Genomic DNA, 20,394 nt, shown 5'->3' on the forward strand with positions numbered 1-20,394 from the left:
ACCTGAGAAAAGAGGCAGACAGCCTATAGGGCAAAGATTGGCACCTGACTAACAGCTAGCAAGGAAATGGGGGCCTCAGTCTTACAACCACGAAGAACCAAATTCAGCCAACAAGCTGAACGAACTTTGAAGCAAATTCTTCCCCACAGCCTCCAATAAAGAAAACAAATCTGTGAAAACCTTAATTTCAGCCCATGAGACCCTAAGCTGAGGGCCTTTTGTTTGCCAAAAAGAGAAACATCAGTTTCATTAAGATTTTACTAAGGGAAATGTTTAAACTGAGAATATGACAGCCCAATAATTCTACCCATCTGTGTAAAACAAAACGCTTAGTTGAGCTTCTGACCAGTTTGTAAGACACTTAAACAGAACTAACACTTCTACATTTGTTTATATTTTTGTGTACATGTACACCCAAGCCTTACGATACCAAAACATCTTTCAAATACAGAAAGGTTTTAACAAATCCAACTTCAATAAAATATTGAATGTACTCCGTGTACTTAGTGCACAACCAGGGATTCGCACTGTGAAGACGTGGCGGCAGATGTCTAAGTGAGGGGCACTTTATGTCTGACCAGCCTGGGTTTGCATCTATCAGCTACACGTGACCTGGAAAAGGGACTTCAACTCTGTCGTCCTGTTTCCTCATGTATAAAATGGGCTATAACATAACTCATAGATCATGTGTGAACAGCAGAAGAGAAATAACATACCCAAATGTTAAATTAATGTCAGTGCCTCTCCCCGCCCTGTCTCAACATAATGCAAATGGTCCAAAACCCTGTAAAACTCCAATGCACATCAGCAATCAGACCAGATAGACAAAAAAGTGATATGAGCTACAACTAAAATTAGGTCTCAGCCCTTTCCTTAAAGAATGAGTCTCATTAATTACACCAAAAAAAACTTACATAACAACAATCTGTATACTTATATGACATGAAAAATACATGAAAACAACAATGACAAAAAATAGGCACAGAAAATAAATTGCAAAGAAATATACCAAATTATTAACAGTGTGAATGTAGTGGAATTATGGATGATTTTTTCTTCCCACTGGTCTACATATTATAAGTTTTCTATAAGGAGCACATAAAGACACAAATTTAAACTCCTTTGTGAAACTCAAAATCCTTCACCTCACTATGCCATATAACTTCCCCACAAAATGCCTAAGAAAGGGCAGAGAATGGCAAAGCTTAATTGAGGTGGAGATGCTAGCTGGGTCCCTCATCAGCCACAGATCTCAGCCTATTTATTTTCTAGCCTCACTAAGCACAATTCATATTCTACCCTCTGCAAAATCAAGAATTATCGCGTGGCAGGGGGCTTCAAAGACTGCCCTCAAATAGTTGCAACCATGAATATAAACCCTTGAATGCTTCATTATAATTTTATAATTGGAGGAAAAAAATTTACTTAGGTTTTGTAATTTGAAACAATCAATTATCATCCATGGTAAAAAACAGACTTTATTATTGTTATTGTGCTCTAAATACACATACTTCCAGAATTTATCTTTCTAATCATATGTGTGTCCCTTTCATGTAGTGAAAAATACAAATTCAAATTCTTCTCTGGAAATCAAAAGTTAAAAAACAAAAGTCTGCCTTAGGCAAAAGATCACAAATCAGTAAACGTATCTATTCTGACTAACCAACATACTTAAAATGAAGATAGTTATGAAAATTTATATAAAGAAATCTTTATCAACAGATATTATCAAGCAGCGATCTGCTGAACAAGTGAAGAAAATGATCAGGATGATCACAAAGATTCTGAATAACAACTCATTTAAGTTTGCAATGAAATTAGATACCTTCTTTTATGTACTGAACTTTATATATAATACATACAATTTAAAATTTTTTTTTGATTTTCCCCACTTCCCTTTTTCCAGGAGATTCAACATTACTGCTGATGGTCTTATCAACCACAATTGCAAAAAGAGATATAACCTCCACCATATTTACTTTTGCAAGAAAAATTCACTTAACACAAAGAATTTGAGAGTTAACATACTACGTAACAGTATAATCATCTATGTAAATAACCAGCTTTTTTTCAAAGTCTAAATAATTCAATGCAAAAAATTAAGTTTTATGAGCCAGAATATATGTGAAAGCTTCAGACTCAGCTTATGCTAATTTAATTATCAAATTTGCAACATATAATAAAGTTAAAGTTACTATGAGAAGAACATTTAATATATAGAAAAATAATAAAGCTACTGTACACGCCTAAGTTGCCATTTTATTCTTGGAAACTGTGTAAAACTTAGTAAGTTTGCAGCATTTTGCAAACATACATCAGACATACACACATAAATATCCCTTAAGAATATTCTACAATTTTGATAAAACATTCCAAAATTAAAAATTAGAGCTAATACACATAAATACATACTACCACCACTTTTATTGTATTATATATTATTACATATTAATTTGTAAAATAAAAAGGAATGTTAGCTAAATTTCCCTACTTCAGAAAGCTAAAATTATGTGCTCTCCGACATGGTAATAGAACCCTAAAAATTCAGAAACCTTGTAGTTTATCTAAATCTGTTTCAATGACAATCTTTTTGAAAGATATTCAATGTCTATCCCCAAAAGAGGTATGTAAACTTAAAAGTTATTTAATAATCCCAGAATAATTAGTCTAAAACCCAAGCAAACCAAACTGAATTGCCAGATCACCAATGGATGCATTACCTTCTAGCTCCATCTGCTGGAGTCACAAAATATTTCAATACAATATACAACACTATGAAGCAAATAATCTATCACTTTTTAACCACACAGACAAAAAACTTCATGAACTTAAATAAGAAAATTAATCCAAGTTCAGCCATATTTAATAATTTCCAAAATAACAAAACTAAGTTAAAACCAATATTTCACTGGAATTAAGGTTCTATTCCAATTGTCAAAAAGTGACATATAATAAAAAAAAAATGCTATGAAGAAAGCATAAGCTTTAAACGAAAGACTGCAAGTTTGCTTTTGAATAGTGAGTATTGTGAGAACTTCAGAATTAAAATAGCTTTTGCTTATGCACTTAGAAGGGAAAAAAACCAAAAAGAACGATTTTAGCAATAAGCTATTAAACTTTTTAAGTTTTTTCTTATAACAAAAAAGCAATACACATCTACTATAGAAATATTATACAAGGCAAGCACCAAAACAAACTTCGTTTATAAATATAAATTTTTTATATCATATAATCCCACCACCCAGAGAAAAACATTTTTTTCGACATCTTTCTATATCAACAAATACTCATTTACATCATCATCATCTATAATGGTCAAAAAAGCATTCCACTGTTTGGATCTACCAAAATTTAATTAAGCAAATTTCTTACTTAGACTGTTTTTTATTTTTACTATTATAAACAATAAATATGCAGTAACTATAGTGATGCACATTATAACAAATCACTGAACTATTGAGACCAATTAACTAGAAATCGTTAGTAACCTTTAATTAACAGTGGTACCTTAAAATATGGTAAGAACTGACTTTTGATTAATATTTATACATGAGTAAACATAATACTTATTTTTCATTTTTTTAAGTTTAATTGCTTATAATCTAAAAGTCTGAATTTTCTGACCTTCTGTGGGACTTGAAAATGTATACAACAAAGATGGATTTTGTACTGTTCCTTCATCATGTCCGAAACAGCATATTGGCTATTCATGTTGACAAATCAAAATAAAGCACACATACCTTGCAAAGTCAAGTCAGATTCACTGCGGTTATCTTTTAACAGGCTGAATCTTAAAACAGGCAATCATGTTCTAAACGTGTGTCTCTGTCTGGTCACAAGTGAGTATGGACAGCTTAGCAAAAACTGGGCCCCACTGAGAGAAAATACCTCAAAAACTGAAGAATTATTTCCTTATTTTATTTAAGGCTACAACTTAATTACATCCCAAGATGTATCGATGTTTTTTATATTAATTTTAAACTCACATACATAAAATTACCACTTTAAAATGAATAATTCAGTGGCATTAGTGCATTTGCAATGTCATGCAACCACTACCTTTATCTAGTTCCAGAACATTCTCATCACTCAAAAAGGAAAACCCACTAAGCAGGTGAATCATGATTTTTTAATTTATGGAACTGAAGAGTTTCATATTTTTCTCCTAATTTTTTTTAACAGTAGTCAAGATACAGAACGTGAATACAAAGAGATACTTTCTTTTTTCTGTCCATTTTTTATGCTTTTTCTATTTTAATTCTAATAATAAATTATAATAATAAAAATAACAATACAAATTTTAGTCATCATTTTAATTTGCCATATCTGCCCCTTTTGTATCATCCTATAATAAACTATATTATTATTTATTAATTCTAGCCCAGAGAAGTGAAGTGGCATTCCAAGGTAATATAGTTAGCACATAACATTTCAAACACATGTCCAAGATCCAAACGCTGTACTTATGCCAAACTGAATATATTTACACATACCAAAGCATTATTGACACATATTTTAGCCTCTAATCTTCATGTGATTCACACATTAACGGCACAATCGTTCCATATTGATAATTTTTAGAATAAGCCATTAAATTTCTTTTCAAATTAAGTCTACTTTTACCGAAGTATTCCTAATGATACAATTAATAACTATTACTCATCCAATCAATGAACCGTTATTGAACATTTTCAGTGTGCAAGAAATGGGACAGGTGCCTCATGGGAGATGAAGAGAATTTAAGACATGTTCCCAGTCCTCAAAGACTTTAGCACAAATTCACAAAACATTTCTGGCTCTGAACTGACACTATCTCCAGGGGACCCAAAACATCACCCCAGTCAGAGCAGGGGCTTGTGGAGGTCAGGTGGTCAGGAGAGTTTCAGCTCAGGTCTCACACGTCTCACAGTGGGTCCCTGAACCTGTTGTGCGGTTCTTTCCCCAGCTCTGGAATGCACAATTGGAATGGGTACGCTCAAAAGCAGGCAGAATCCCCACAATGGTTCCCTGACCTGTGGAGAAAGGGCTATTATAGTGAGAAAGGCCAAACAGAGGCCACTAGAACTGCCTCTAACTAGGAAAATAGTAACCCAAAAGAAACCCCACATTCCTGAAGGTAATGCAGGGATTAGTGCAGCCATCAAGGACTTGAAAGATGAGGGGTAGTGATTCCCACATCCCCAAGAAAGACGGATCTTGGAGAATGACACTAGATTCTCGTAAGCTTAACCAGGTGGTGACTCTAATTGTAGCTGCCGTAGCAGACTTGGTTTCGTTGCTAGGGTAAACGAACACACCTCCTGGTACCTGGTATGCGGCTACTGATGTGACAAATGCTTTTTTTCTCCATCCCTGTCCATAAGGCCCACCAGAAGCATTTTGCTTCCAGCTGGCAAGGCAAGCAATACACCTTCACTGTCCTAACTCAGGGATATACCACCCCTCTGGACCTATGTCACAATTTAGTTTGCAGGGATCTTGATCACCATTCCCTTCCAGAAGATTGCACGTCACTCCACTACACAGATGACGGTATGCTAATCAGACCGAGTGAGTGAGAAGTAGCCACCACTCTAATCGGTAAGACATTTTCATATCAGAGGGTGGGAAATAAATCCAACAAAAATTCAGGAGCCTTCTACTTCAGTGAAATTTCTAGAGGTCCAGTGGTGTGGGCCACGTCAAGACCTCCCTTCTAATAAGGACCGCTGCACCTGGCCTCTCCTACAACCAAAACAGAGGCGCAAGGCTCAGGGGGGCTTCTTTGGATTTGGGAGGCAACGTATTCCTCACTTGGTTGTGTTACTCTAGCCCATTTACTGAGTGACCCAAAAAGCCGCTGGTTTTGAGGGGGGCCCAGCACACGAGAAGGCTTTGCAGCTCTGCAGCTCCAGGCGGCTATGCAAGCTGCTCCGCCCTTGGCCTTATGATCCAGCAGATCCAATGGTGCCGGAAGCATCTGCAGCAGACAGTATGCGGTTCGGAGCCTTTGGCAGCCCCTAGAGGTGAATCACAGCAAAGGCTCTTAGGATGTCGGAGCAAAGCCCTGCCATCCCCTGCAGATAACTACCTTCCTTCTGAGAAACAGCTATTGGTTTGCTGTTGGGCTTTAGCAGAGACTTGACTGTGGGCCACCAAGTTACCATGCGACCTGAGCTGCCCATCATGAAATGGTGTTATCTTTATCCGGTCCACCAAGCCATAATGTGGGCATGCACAGCAACATCCCGAAGTCAGATGGAGGTGGTGTACACATGATCACACCCGAGCGGGCCCTGCAGGCACAAGTAAGTCACATGAAGAAGTGGCCCAGATGCCCACGGTCCCCACTCCTGCTGCTCTGCGTTCTCTCCCCTGGCCTCGTGGGGATTCCTCCGGATCAGCTGGCAGAGGAAGAGAAGTCTGGGCCTGACTCACAGACGGTTCTGCACAATATGCAGACACCGCCCCCAAGTGGACAGCTGCAGCACTACAGCCCTCCCTGGGACATCTCCAAAGGACAGTGGTGAACGGGAATCCTCCCGGTGGACAGGACTTTGGGCAGTGTACCTGACTGTTCACTTTGCTTGGAAAAATGGCCAGACATGCAATTATATATTCATATTGGCCAATGGCTTGGCTGGATGGTTGGGGACTTGGAAGGAACACGACTGGAAAATTGGTAACAAGGAAACTTGGAGAAGAGGTATGCAGTCAGACCACTCTAAATGGGAAAAAAGAAAAAGGTGAAGATATTTGTATCCCATGTGACTGCTCATTAAAGGGGGACCTCAGCAGAGGATTTTAGTATTAAAGTGGATAGAATTACCTTATCCTAGTTCTACAGATACTAGTCAACCTCTTTCCCAAGCCACCCCTGTAATCACCCAATGAGCTCATGAAAAAAGTGGCCATGGTGGCAGGGATGGAGGTTATGCGTAGGCTCAGCGACACAGACTTACACTCTCCAAAGCTGGCCTGGCTACTGTCACCACTGAGGCCTTCAATCTCATACTGGAACTATCCCATGGGCTCTCCTGGGTCTCCCTTATGACAGTTTGGCCCCATTAATGGTTATAATTTTTTAAAAGCAAAGAAGCAAGCATATCTGAGGTTGACAAATCTTCAACCCCAAGACAATCTAAGGAAATAAACACTCCCTTGGATGTCATCCACAAAGTTAAAAAAAAAAACTATGAATTCAGAAGAGAAAGATAAATAGGAAGCTTTATGAAATTCACTACATGCAGTAAAGGATACAGATCTACCAAAAAATTAGAAGCAGAAACAAAGTCAGGGGTCATAAAACCCTCAAGAACAATGTGCAGAGCTGACGGCCTAGGCTTCCCAAGACCAATTTCTGAGAATACATCTAGAAGCAATGATATAACTTAGACAGCTCTTCCTCTAGCTCCCCAACTTTCAGCTGATGTGGTCCCCTGGAGGTTAAAGTTATTGTTTATAGTTTATCTACTCACTCAACAGATGTTTACTGGGCTACCACTATGTGGGAAGCACTGTTCTAAGCCCTGATTTATAAACAAGGTACAATGCCTGAGCTTACACCCCTTAACATTATAATGAGAAAGACAACCAACACAAACAAATACATTTACTTCCAAGGTTAATGCCTCCAGCATTAAATATGTAGCATGTCACATACTGGTAGCTCTCACTTCCAGTCCATAAACAGAATAAAAGAAATGGCTCTGATTTAGAGTACTTGAAGGTCATTAAGTATATCATACAATTTCTATTTAGTAAAACTGGAAACAAAGGCCAGTTCACTCGTAATACTAGCTAGCCTGGCCTGAGACCGCCTGCACTGTTAGTGAAAACACCTGTAGCTCAACCCTCAACAATGTATGCCCACAGAACCCACAGCCTTACAGAAAGCTAGGGCCAGAGTGAACAGTCTTCGACAAATGTTTCAGACAACATATGCAAAAAACATTTGTAAATCATATATTATCTATGTATCGGTTAATAGCACACAGCACTGTCATCTAAAAATAATTCACCAGAAAAATCCTGATAAATATATTTTTCAACTCACCATTACTTTCCAGGTTGTTTCCTGCCTTTCATAGTGACTTTTCAGCAGGTGGCTTACTTTTTGTGTCAATTTCAGTAAAAACCTTAATTTGCTTGAGTTTTTCAATTGCTAAGCAACAAAAATGCAGTAATTTCTCTTTATTCACTTAATAGTTAGTCCTAAGTTTACTGAATTCATTTGGTCTTCAGAGCATCAATGACTGAAGCCTGACAGAAACCACAAGGCCAGTGTAAAGTATGTGATAGACTAATATGTTAAAATTCTTCTTGTCAAGAAACAGGATAAGCAGTATTAAAGGACAATTGGGAAGGAAATGTTTGCAATTAACCCGATAGATAGCTAATACTTAAAAACACTGCAAAAATGGGCAAAGGAAATACAGGGAGGCAATTTACTAAAAAATAAATACAAATGACCTATAAACGTGCTTTGTAAATGTCCATCCTCACTAGTAATTAAAGAAATGTAAATTTAAAAACGGAAATTTCTCATCTATTGAATTGGTAGGTCTTTTTAACTAACACCCAAAATTGGTGAAGATACATTTTGGGAATAGAGATGCTCACACACTACATGAAAGTGGAACTGCTAGCAAAAATCAGACAGTTTTTCTGAGGAATAACTGGGAAATACCTTTTCAAAAACCTTTAAAGTATGCTTACTGAGAAAGTAAACTGCAGAAATTTGTCCTAAAGACAAACGTTTATTTGTAAAGATGTACAATGTAGCTTTTTAAACTAAAAAACTGGGAACAATTCATGATAATAATGGCTCTAGGCAATATTGTAAATAGCACAGAAAAGTACTTCAGGCATGGAAACCTCCCCACTATATGATGATGGGTGCAAAGACAAATCGACAGTGAGTACAGTAGGGTTCCATTTCATTATTTATTTGGTTATGTGTTCACATGTGCACTCACACAACATTGAAGGGTTTAGGTCATCACAGTATCCACAGTAGTTCTCTGGGTTGTAGGATTGTAAGTAATATTAATTTTCTTCACTATAAATTTTGTTTTCCAAATTTTCTACAGCAAATATGTATTTCTTTAAACACACACAAATGGGGAAGAAAAAAGGTAGTTATCTGTATAAACTCCAGATGGATTAAACAGTTAAGTGTAAACAAAACCATTTTTAAAAGAACAAGAAAAAAAAGGAGTATTTGTCACATCTCAGGAAGGGAAAGGATCTCCTAAACACAAAAAGAGAGAAATCAAAGGAAGAAAAAGACTGGACAACATAAAAATGCAAAAATTCTGTAACCAAAAAAAAACAAAATTAAAAAGTAAACTAACAACTAGAAAAACATATTTACAAAAATCTGATAAATAGCTGATGTATTTCACATATAAAGAGATAACATAATTCAATATGAAAAGAAGTGGGCAAAAGACAATGAAACATATAAAAAAGATATGTGTATTAGATTTTTTAATATATTTTATAAATTAAAATTAAAATGTCCTACCTCACTAAAAATGTCCAGAAAATGACAGAGCCAAGATTGGAATTCAGGTCTATTTTGCTTCAAGGCAATATACCATGTTGCCAAAATAAGTCATTACTTTTTTAAGCCACATTAATTTTAAAGTTTGTCCATGACAAAAGAGTTTTCCCCCTTCTATCATGCATTTTGAAATGACTAAAGAAACTAACAGCAAATAAATAAAATAGAAACTATGGTGGGGTTTTTTTTTAGATCCTAAATGGAGGTTGAGTTCTTCTGACATATGCAGATAAACCAAAATTCTCTTGCTAAATATTTAAATGAAAATGTATTTATCAAAATCACAGTCAGTATAAAAACTGCTTCTTGTAGAAAAGCCTTTCACAACTAACTATGAATACGAATAGTAAGTAAAATCTGGTTTTCTGATTTTATTAAAGACTCAAATGGTTTACTGAAGGAAGATGCAAATTATTAAAGAAACTAAGAAAAGTAAAATTTTTAAATATAGTACAGTAGAAAATTAAAACATTAATTGTGATTATATTAAGCAATATATACTAACCATGAATCAGGGAGCCATTTAGCCACTGAATATAGTAGTTTTGAGGAAAAGAAAGCAGGATTTCATTGCTGATTATTGAGAAGGGTAAAAGCAAAACTGCCCCAGCTGAAACTGCTAGAGTGAACGTGCTCAGAAACAACCTGGAAGAGAAGAGCATCATTGTCACCAGTGGTTGGAAAACGCAAAGAATATGGGAGTAATTCAAAAAGATTAGAATCAAAACTCTTAAATTTTTTAAATCCAAAAAGAATTACATATGCATTTCATTGAGTACATGTAGTTGGAAGACAAGTGATATACATATGGTCCTGGAAGTTAAACTAGACCAACTCTAAAACTTACTCTGTGAAAAAACCATTAAGTCTAAAGAGTCGGCCTAAAGCAGACATGCACTAGAGACAGAATACTTCCCACATTTTACGAAGAATAAATTGTAGTCTCATTCCTCTTTAAATTTAAGTATTTATTTCACAACTGCATTTAATTAACAACTATGGCAATATATGCTAACAGTAACGCAAAAACCGGTTCAGGTGAAAAAAATGCTCGTGAACACAGTATGAAAAAAGAATTACATGAAAATGGTTATTTCAGGAAGAAGAAACTTACAAACCTATTGGTCTACCATCTCTTAAAATGGGTAAAGGTTAAATAAACTATATAGTAAACTGTAGGCAACTACTAAAATTATACATTAAACAATCTTTAAAACACAATTTTGTCATTTTTTGAAATAAGATATCTCTAATATGTACTAATATGGAAAGGTGTCTAAAATAAATTAAAAATAAAAACACGAAGAAAAGCATGGACAATAAATATAAAACATGCTCTCCCCCGCCCCCCCCCCCAACAAAGTGCATATTTACACACAGGAAAATAGAGGTACATTTAAAAATCTAGCATAATATATAACAATTCCTAGGAGAGTGGGACTACAGGGGGCTTTCTCTTTCTCAGTTACACGTCTCAAATGTTTAAAATTTTATATCTAATTTTTTAAAGATTATTTTAAAAGACTAAAATGGCAAAGGAAAAGGGAACCTCACTGACATTAGAGATGAAACCTTAATATTCATTCCATTAAATTTAATGTAGAAAGAATGTGGAAATACATGTAAGAAGATATAAGAAAAAATCATACTAAACGCTCAAAATACACATCTAATAGAGTAACTTTGAGGCCAATGCCATCTTGTGGCAACCAACAGAAGCGTTTTCCTACTTAAAAGCTGAAAATAACCATGAAACCTCCCCTGTTCAGTAAATCACTAGTAAAATTTTTAATGCAGACCATATGATACACACCAAAAATACAATTCAGTTCAGACACAGAAAAAGCCTTCAAAACCGGTTTTGCTGAATGGACAACACGTTTCCTGGGAAAAGCAGAGACACACCCTCACCCCAGGCCCACTGCCAACTCCAGCACTTATCCACCAGTGTGTGCCTCAAGCAACCTTCGTTTCTGGCCTCACAAGTCTGTCGCTACCATTCCTTCCTTCTTCCAACATGAAAATTAAGACCACATCCACGATCTCCCCATTCCAGGTCCCGCACAGCTCTCCCAATTTGCCCTTCCAGGCTCCTCTGGCCGCGACAGATTCCCACATACAGGCTGGCTTACCTAACCTCCTTGTACCCCCAACGTGAATGGGTTTTCTGGCTCCGTGCCCTGGGCACAGTCGGCCCTCTACCTCGGGTCCCCTCTGCGTCATCTGCCCCGTGAAGCACTCCTCAGCGGCTCCCTTCTCGCTCCTCTCAGTAAAGTCAGTCCCTCCTCTGTTGGTGCTCATGACACTGACCCGCACGCGGCAGTGAAGGCTAACCATGGCTTCCAGGTCTGAAGCTGGGAGATGTAATCTCACCGAGTAAGCTTATGAGGGCAAACAGATGAAGTTTTTGAAATCAAAAGTGACCCAGAAAATCCTAAATATATATGGTCACCGAAAATATAATACTGGATCTTACGTCAAAAACCTTCTAGGGACTTCCCTGGTGGTGCAGTGGTTAAGAATCCGCCTGCCAATGCAGGGGACACGGGCTCGAGCCCTGGTCCAGGAAGATCCCACATGCCACGGATCAACTAAGCCTGTGCGCCACAACTACCGAGCCTGCGCTCTAGGGCCCGCGAGACACAACTACTGAGCCCGTGTGCTGCAACTACCGAAGCCCAGGCGCCTAGAGCCCATGCTCCGTAACAAGAGAAGCCATCGCAATGAGAAGCCCACGCACCGCAATGAAGAGTAGCCCCCGCTCTCCGCCACTAGAGAAAGCCCGCGCGCAGCAACGAAGACCCAACGCAGCCAAAAATAATTTTTTTTTAAAAACCCTCTAGAATCTACTGCACTTTAGGTATTGTGATTGACCCTAGACATACAAAAAAAGGTAATACCATGCTCCCAGTTGCCCTTGAGTAGCTGTGAGGAGAACTATCCATAAAAGGCTGACGGGACAGAGTTAAATGCTGGCAAGGGGTCCTCAAGGTAAGGCCCTGGGTCAAGTCAGAAAATGGCAGCCGTCACTGTTTACACAACTATGAAACAGTGCGCCTCGGAACTGAAGGCAACCTCAGAAACGTCGCCTTCTGAAACGGAGCAGATTCTGAGGACAGAGCCAACAGGACTGCCCAGTGTGGGATGAGAGAGGGCTCAGGGATGACCAAGACCACCTCCTGAGAGTGGGAGTGGTGGAGCAGCCATCAGCTGTGACATCAGCTGTGACATCAGCTGTGACGGGGACGGCTGCAGCTGAGCGGGCTGGCAAGGGAGATGAGGGAGCCAGCTTTGGCTCTGTGGAGTCTGACATGTCCACAAGCCAGGAAAGTCACAGACGCCATGCTTCACGCTCCTCTCTACAGGCTACCAGGTGGCCTAGGATGTCTGTCTGCCCCATTACAGGTCGCGGTCTCTGCTCACTGGCCAAGGTGCCATCTGCCAAGGCTCTCCACTCTAAAGTTCCTCTTCCCTTTGTCGGAAGTTAAGTTTGGAATTGGAAAATATCCTGTTCCTTGTCAAATAAGTTACTCACTTGTTGGTGTCTATCTGTATGGACTCAAGATTGCTCTGCTCTGTCCTGTGTTAGATCCATGACAATCCTGATTGTGACGCTCAGATTGTCCCTGAGTAGGTGTGAAAGCCCCTGAAGGCTTCCCTGTCTTCGTGATGTGCCGCCATCACTCTTGAGCACTTCCCTGCACTGTGGCACTACAAGATGGACGAAAGGAGCCTGGAACTTTCCCTACCCCAGCCCTGCAATCAGCCTTCCCCCCAAGGAGCACTGATTCCTTTTAGTGGAAACAAAAATCTGGGCGCTAAATATACTCCTTGCCTCTTGGGGTGTCATGCTCCCAGGTGAGCACGGACAGGCAGTGGAGAGGCAGCTCTAGGGGCGTAAGTATGCACTAGGTATACATATACACACAAACATGTACATGTACCCACACTTTACATCTAGACTGGGTTCAGTAACTCTATACGGAAAAACGTGAGTCCATACAGATACCTCCAACTGCACCGCAACAACTTAGTGTTCACTGTCGTTTTCCCGCTTTCCCTAACTGTAAGTGGTCCCCACTGTCTTTAACAGCCTCCTGCCACACTGACCCCCTCACCCTGGAGGCACCATGTGATCAGGTGAGCCCCATTTTGGACTGCCCTGCCCTGTGAACACCCTCCCCACCTGAGCACTGACAGCCAGGCCAGGTCATCCACCAGGGACACCCTTCCCACCCTGCGTGGGCTCTGAGTCCCCGTGACAGAGCACTCCCCAACGCAGCGGGTGCCCCTCTTCACCCCCTTGGGGCAACATCGTGCCTGGATTCCCCTCTGCAGGAAAACTTCCCTTCTCCTCTCAAATCCTGAAAGTCAACACCAGCTCACCCCCTTGTGCTCTGACCCCCGCACCAGGCCTCCCTCCTGCCTGGACAAGCCATCCTTAAAAGCAGTTTCACAAGTTAGGCGCTTTGATCCAAATCAAATCAAACAACCAGCTGAGAGAAAATGTAATTTAGGGTTGAAAAGAACAGAGAGAGTGAATTTGGGGGCATGAGTGGATACAAACAGAGGACAGAACAAAGGCCTTTAAGGAGCAAAAGAGAAAGCGAAGGTGGGTTTAAAGGGAGGTGAGAGAGGCCAGGGAAAGACTCCTCGGCCTGACACGGGGCTGCAGTAAGCCACGGGGGACCCTCCCTCCCTCAGGTGGCCAGACGGTGCTGGCCATCACCTACCCTTGGGGACTTGTCTGAACTCTTTCAGAACGCTGGGCCACTGTTTCTCCTCCTTTAAGCACAGCATCTCATTCTGCTCCTTCCTCTTCAGTAGGAGGAGGGCGGGCAAGGAAAGAGGGTTGGGGGAGAAGTACAACAACCCTGAGCTCACACCCGCCGCGCACCGAGCACCCCCTGACTTTTTTTTTGCGTATGTTATTTAATCCACACAACATGCTACAAAGCAGGTGGTAGCTCGAGCTCACATATGGAGGAAAGGAATCTTTCTCAATCTCTTCTGAACTCAAGTTAATCTTGAGTTCAGAATGTGAACCCAGCTCTGCCTGACTCCTCGGTTCTCACTCACTCCACCACAGAAGGGAAGAAAGGCAGTGGGAGACAGACAGGCCAGTGGGTGGGGCAGCTAGGGGGACAGGCTAGGTCAGAGCCGCCCTCCCAGGTGGCCTTCTCCGCCACACTTCCCCTTCCTGAATTTATAAGGGCACACACATCTACCTTCAGGAAGGGGGCATCTGTGCGCATCACCATGATGCAAAAACCACCTGCTGGGAGAAACCCAAACCCCTCAGACAGGCCACGCCAGCCTCCATGTAAAGCAGGTGAGGCCGCCCCCTGGCACCACCACAAGGAAACAGCCATATTTTCATAAAACACAATGCAAGTGTAAAATCCAATGGGATATGTTCTTGTCTTTTTACAAATTATTGATCTACAAACGCATTTAAGTAGATTTACCACCAAAAGTGGAATGCAGACTAAACCGAGAGGGGTGCACATCTCACAAGTACTTCACACCTGCAGGACTGGGAAAGAATTCATGTCTGCCCTTTAGTTGGGCTCTATCATCAGCATACACAAGCAGAAAGAGAGCTATAAGGAACCTAAGAGGACCATCTGGGCCCATCTCCCTGCTCACAGTAGGTAAATGTTCAATTAACCAGAATAGATGTCTGCCCCCTGTTCCAAGGCCATTCAAACAGCCAAGAGCTTTCTTTCTTTCTTTCTTTGGCCCAGCAATTTTCCCAATCTTAAGCCCATTTCCTGGTTAAATCCTCTGAAGATTAAATCTGTTGGCTCCTTAAATAAGTAAAGTTTAACAGGAGATAATCAATCCTCAATTATCCATGTATTTGCTTATATGTGCTTTCCAAGGATAGGACTAACATTTGATAAAGGTGCTGTAATACTTTAAGTGAATTTTTTCCATATTTCTGCCCAAAAGGCAAAATTAAGTTTTGAAAATTTATGACTTTAGAATGAGAAACAAGACAATTGAACATTAAAATACATACGAAATCCTGTTGACTATCGCATCTTCATCTTCTTGCTCATCTGCAAAAATATTCAAGGTATTAATATTCTTTCATCTTCCAACAAAATGTTTCATTAATTTAATAAAAGCATGAACAAAAATACAAACTTGAAGAAGCAATTATTGAATAGAAATTATTTTCAAAAAGCACTGTGTTTATTTCAGCACAGATCAAAATCTAAATCTCATTAAATCAGATAGGATAGAATATGTTAAAGAACAGAGTGTTTTGATTGACCAAAAAATCCTGATTAACAAAACTCCCATATGTAAATTAAAATCTTCCAAAATATTTAGTGCTCAAGGAAATAAAACTCAGTAGAACCCTAGAACCACTACCAAGTTTATTGTTATACAATGTCAGTGAAATTGCTAATGAATGAAATTTTCTGGTTGATAATAGCCAAAAAAAATTTTTACTATAAAATTAAAATTCAAAATTTTAGAACTCACATAGTTTTCTGTAATTTGAGTCTATTGTTAGTAATGGTAATTGAGGACTTTCTTGGATCATCCTAAACCACCTTGGATACCATTGCCTTGATACTTCATCATTTCATTCAAGTTACAGACAGAAATATATCAAGTTCTCTGTCGTTTTTAAGTAGGAGCAAGATGGCCCTTGCTCCTGTGCTTCTTCACCCTACCCTCTCCCTCTCTCATGGCTGTTGGCCATCTTTTTTGTCCTCCCACGTAATCTTACCAGCTAAGGAAACTATGATCCAATTACAAAAATATTACACAACACCCCAGCCCCTCCTTCTCCTCAGTACCTAACTGGGGTTGTCCTCAAAGGCCCTCCGCGTAGGTCTATGGAATTCTGAGCGCCCACCTGTTTCAGTGACAATGGCATATTTGGGCCATTCTCTTAGTCCAATCTCCATTCTTAATTACTGACTGCCCAAAATAGTTTTACGACCAAAGAGACCACAAAATAACATAGTCACAATTAATTTTTATACTGTTGTACCCACATCCAATCAACCACCATATCTTGAAGATTGTTTTAATAGCTTCATATCCATTTCAATTCTATTGCCAACCCTCTACTAACCAGGTCCAGGGTCCTCATTACCCTCTCCCGTGATGATTCTAAGAAGCATCTAATAAACACCCTGTTTTCCTGCTCATCATCCCCTGATTTCCTCTAAAACAATGCATTATTCATTCATTCTCTATCTCTCCCTCCTTCTGTGTCCATAATCTATGAAACCTGGTGCCAAAACATCTTTTAAAACAGCTAAGATACTGTCTTGGATCCCAGGTCTTCAAAATTTTGAGAGATTATAGAATCCAAGGAGTATTTCAGCGCAGTCACAGAGCCAAGTAGTGCACTAGAGCAAGCACTATTTCCTGATTTCTTTCAAAATTCTGACAAGTTTAAAATAACACGGAAGCTTTAATATATGAAATCCTTAAATATTCACATGGCACCAACTATTAGCCCAGCATCACACGTGGAAATCTTGTGATTTCTAGAAAATAGCTGGGATTTAACAGAAGTCAGTAAAGTAACTGGTTAGTTACTTATAAAACTCTGGCATAAAAATCTGTGAATTAATCAGCACAAAATTCATTAAAAAAAAGAAAAGATACAGTGGTCCCTCTGGTGAGATAAGGATACGTATGAAATAATTATACAATTGAATGCTAAATGTATTACGGAGACTCTAAATTCTATACCGCTTCAGAAAAGGAAAAGATATTCTGATAGTCAGAGAAAGAACTGGGTGGGGGTGATGAGGGGTATGTTCAAACTCAGAGCCAGTCACAGGGAACCAAATACCCTCATAAACTCTGGAATTTCCCAGAAAGTAAAGAGCCCTGGACTATTCTTAGTTGAATATAAGAATGGTGATAGAAAAGGGCTCGGGTCTAAGGAGATGACCCTGCGAGTAGTCAGGTTCCCTGGAGGTTATTTTTAGGGCTCTCAGTACCACGCAACTGCTTGCTTCAATCACGGGCATCCTGAATATACTAACTATGCCGATGCGCACCATATAGCCATGGACCATGCCTAGACCACTTGGCATTAGAATCAAAGCTTTAATAACAGTGTGTCTACTAACCTGATTTTCTCTTGTATCTTGTGATGATGAAGTAGGAGACAATGTAGAGAACGGCAAAGAGAAGGAAACAGATCTGAAACAAAACAAATTTAACACATCATTTACATTTTTTGCATATCTTTTTAAGTAATAGAAGATACATCTTTGGCATTCATAGGGAAAAAGAATTTAATCTATCACAAAGTAAAAATTTTAGCTAATAAAAAGTGTTATGAAATATTAACTTATACAAACTAGTCAGCCCAGTTTAAAACCATTCCAGAAAAAAAAGCCCAATGGACATTTTGCTTTTCATAACTTGACCAAGTTGTTTTCAAAATCATGTGGAACTATAAAGAACCAGACGATCACCAACAACTGTGAAAAATAAAGTTTTTTTATTTTTATCTCAATGAGAGGCTACTAACCTTACCAAATATTAAAACATACTATTAATATAAAGTTTCAATAACATTTAAAGAGTGTGCTGACACCAAAACTTGACAGATCAATGAAACAGATTCTATCATATAAAAATCCATGTCAGGTGGTTGTACATACACGAGATCTCACAAATCAAGGTGGGGTGGGGGGCGATTATTCAATAATTAAGCCACATGTCAAAACAAACAGCAGTTGAACAAGATACTTTTTTAATATTAAATTCCTTTTAATTTCTATTAGATCTAGGGGACGGCAGGCAAAAAAGGATGGGTGAAGGAATGGGAGATCTCAGTATAGTCAAAGATCAAGTGTGCTTTAGATAAAGGCCTAATGGAGCTGTGGACCATGGTAGAAATATTTTGAAGACTCTCAAATGAAACCATTCCAGGTGATGATAAAGGCTCGGGATCACCCCTATGCATGGATTTCTGAAGAAGGGTTGGCGGCCATATGACTGAGAATGATCATGGCCTAGGCAGTAAATATCCACTGAGCAAAGTAGTGATATGATCTGACATACTGCAAAAGGCTCACTCTAGTTACAATGTGGAAAATAAATTAGAAAGGGGAAATGACGGAAGCAGGGAGACCAGTTAGGACTCGCTGCAATAATACAGAGGAGAAGTCACTTAGACCTGTGCTGTGGAGGTGTTAAGAAGTTATCAAGTTCTGGGTATGTTTTGAAAGCAGACTTGAGAGGACTTGTAGGGATAAACATAAGGTTTTTGGCTTGAGAAACTGGAAAGAAAGAGTTGCCATTTCCTGAGTCAGGGAAGATCAAAAGAGGAGTAGTTTTGGGGTAGAAATAAGAATAGAGTTTACATTGCTGAATTTGAAACATATATTATTCACTCAGGTGGAGAGGTTGAATGGGCAGTTGGATATAAAAATGTGTACAGCTCAGGGGAAGGAACCCGGCTAGGGGGAAAAAAAGAAGAGTCATCAGCAGATAGATGGTATTTAAAGCCATGAGACTAGATGAGATTTCCACTGTAGGTGGTGAGTATAGCCAGAGAAGAGAAGTCTGAGAACAGAGTCCTGGGCTCTCAAATATTTAGAAGCCAACTCGAGAGAAGGAATCAGCAAAAGCTGACTGAGAAGCAGCAGCAAAGAAGAGACCGACGTACTGAAAGCCAAGTGAAAGTTTATCTAGGAAAAGGGAGTTATCTACCGCGTCTAATGCTGCTGAAAGGCCAAGTAAGGTGAGCATTGAGAACTGACAAACGGAGTTAGCAACATGGAGGTCATCGGTGACCTTGACAAGAGCTGTTTTTCTGGAAGGGTGGAGGGAAAACCCTGACTGAAATGGATTAAGCGAGGAGAAAACTTGGAGCAAAATGAAAGTAGACAGTTCTTACCAGGAGTTTTATGATAAAGGGCAGCAAAGGAAATGTAAAAGGGACTGCTGAGAGGGGTTTTTTTAAGATGAGAAAAGTTATACAGTTGTTGAAATAATTCAGTACTTACTTCTGATTCAAGAAAGAAAGGGAGAATCGCTGAAGAAATGTGCTCAAGTTGAGGGGCTACATACAAAAATTTATCCAGAGTAAAAAAGAAGAAGGTGGAGGAAAAGCAGGAACTGAGAGAACATTTGAGTCCCTCTGCAGGTGGGTAAGTAGATGGTGGTAGAAGCACAAAGACATTATCTTTTGATGGCTTCTATTTTCTCAGTGAAAGAGAAGTTCAACAAATGAGTTACACATGAGGGTGGGGCGAGAAGTATGTAAGTCACGCAGGAGAATGGAAGAATAAATGGATTTGAGAAACACAACAGAAGTGAGGGGCAACGGGAAATGAAACGGCCTTTAAAGTTTCAGGCAAGCTCAAGCCAAGACTCTAAGCGATGCAGGAAGCCTGATGATGCTATACAACACAACACAAGAGCTTGATTCTTAGATGCTGAGGCAGATGTAGGTTGAGTCCCCAAGAACTGTCACAGGCTTGGTGATTCTAACAAATAACCTATTCTCTCTCCTCCCCTTTACAGCCTACACTTGTGGACTTCCACTTTTCACCACCACTCACTCACTCTTCCAACCACTTATCTGACTTCATGCCCACTGACCCACTCAAAGTGCTTCTGGCAGTGGTCAGTGATGTCCCAACAGCCAAATTACACTTTCATTTCACTTGCCCTCTAAGCAGCAACTTGCACGTCAGCAATCTTCCTCCTTCTCTGATTATTCTCCCAGACTCCATCACTAGCTTCCCTTTTCCTGCCAGCCTTTAAACATTATTCTTCTCTATGATTTCTGAGCGGAGCCAGAAATCTATTCTCGTTCCACAAGCTCTTCATAGGTAACCTCATCT

General features: G+C 39.5%; 1 protein-coding gene across 10 annotated transcripts in view; it reads right to left on the reverse strand.

The window, feature by feature from the left end:
- Positions 1–20,394, reverse strand: part of LMBR1 (limb development membrane protein 1) — a 163,713-nt gene that overhangs the window by 120,485 nt on the left and 22,834 nt on the right. For 9 of the 10 annotated variants that reach the window (XM_082398847.1, XM_082398841.1, XM_082398844.1 and 6 more), the window contains exons 2-4: positions 17,662–17,734; positions 15,573–15,612; positions 10,053–10,192 (exon numbers count right to left, since the gene is read on the reverse strand). In XM_082398847.1, coding sequence (XP_082254973.1) covers positions 10,053–10,192; positions 15,573–15,612; positions 17,662–17,734 — 253 coding nt within the window. The remainder of the gene's footprint in view (positions 1–10,052; positions 10,193–15,572; positions 15,613–17,661; positions 17,735–20,394) is intronic. The other variant, XM_082398842.1, reaches the window with a different exon arrangement.

The sequence above is a fragment of the Balaenoptera borealis genome, assembly GCF_965194805.1.
Source record: "Balaenoptera borealis genome assembly, chromosome: 7".
Lineage (NCBI taxonomy): Eukaryota > Metazoa > Chordata > Mammalia > Artiodactyla > Balaenopteridae > Balaenoptera > Balaenoptera borealis.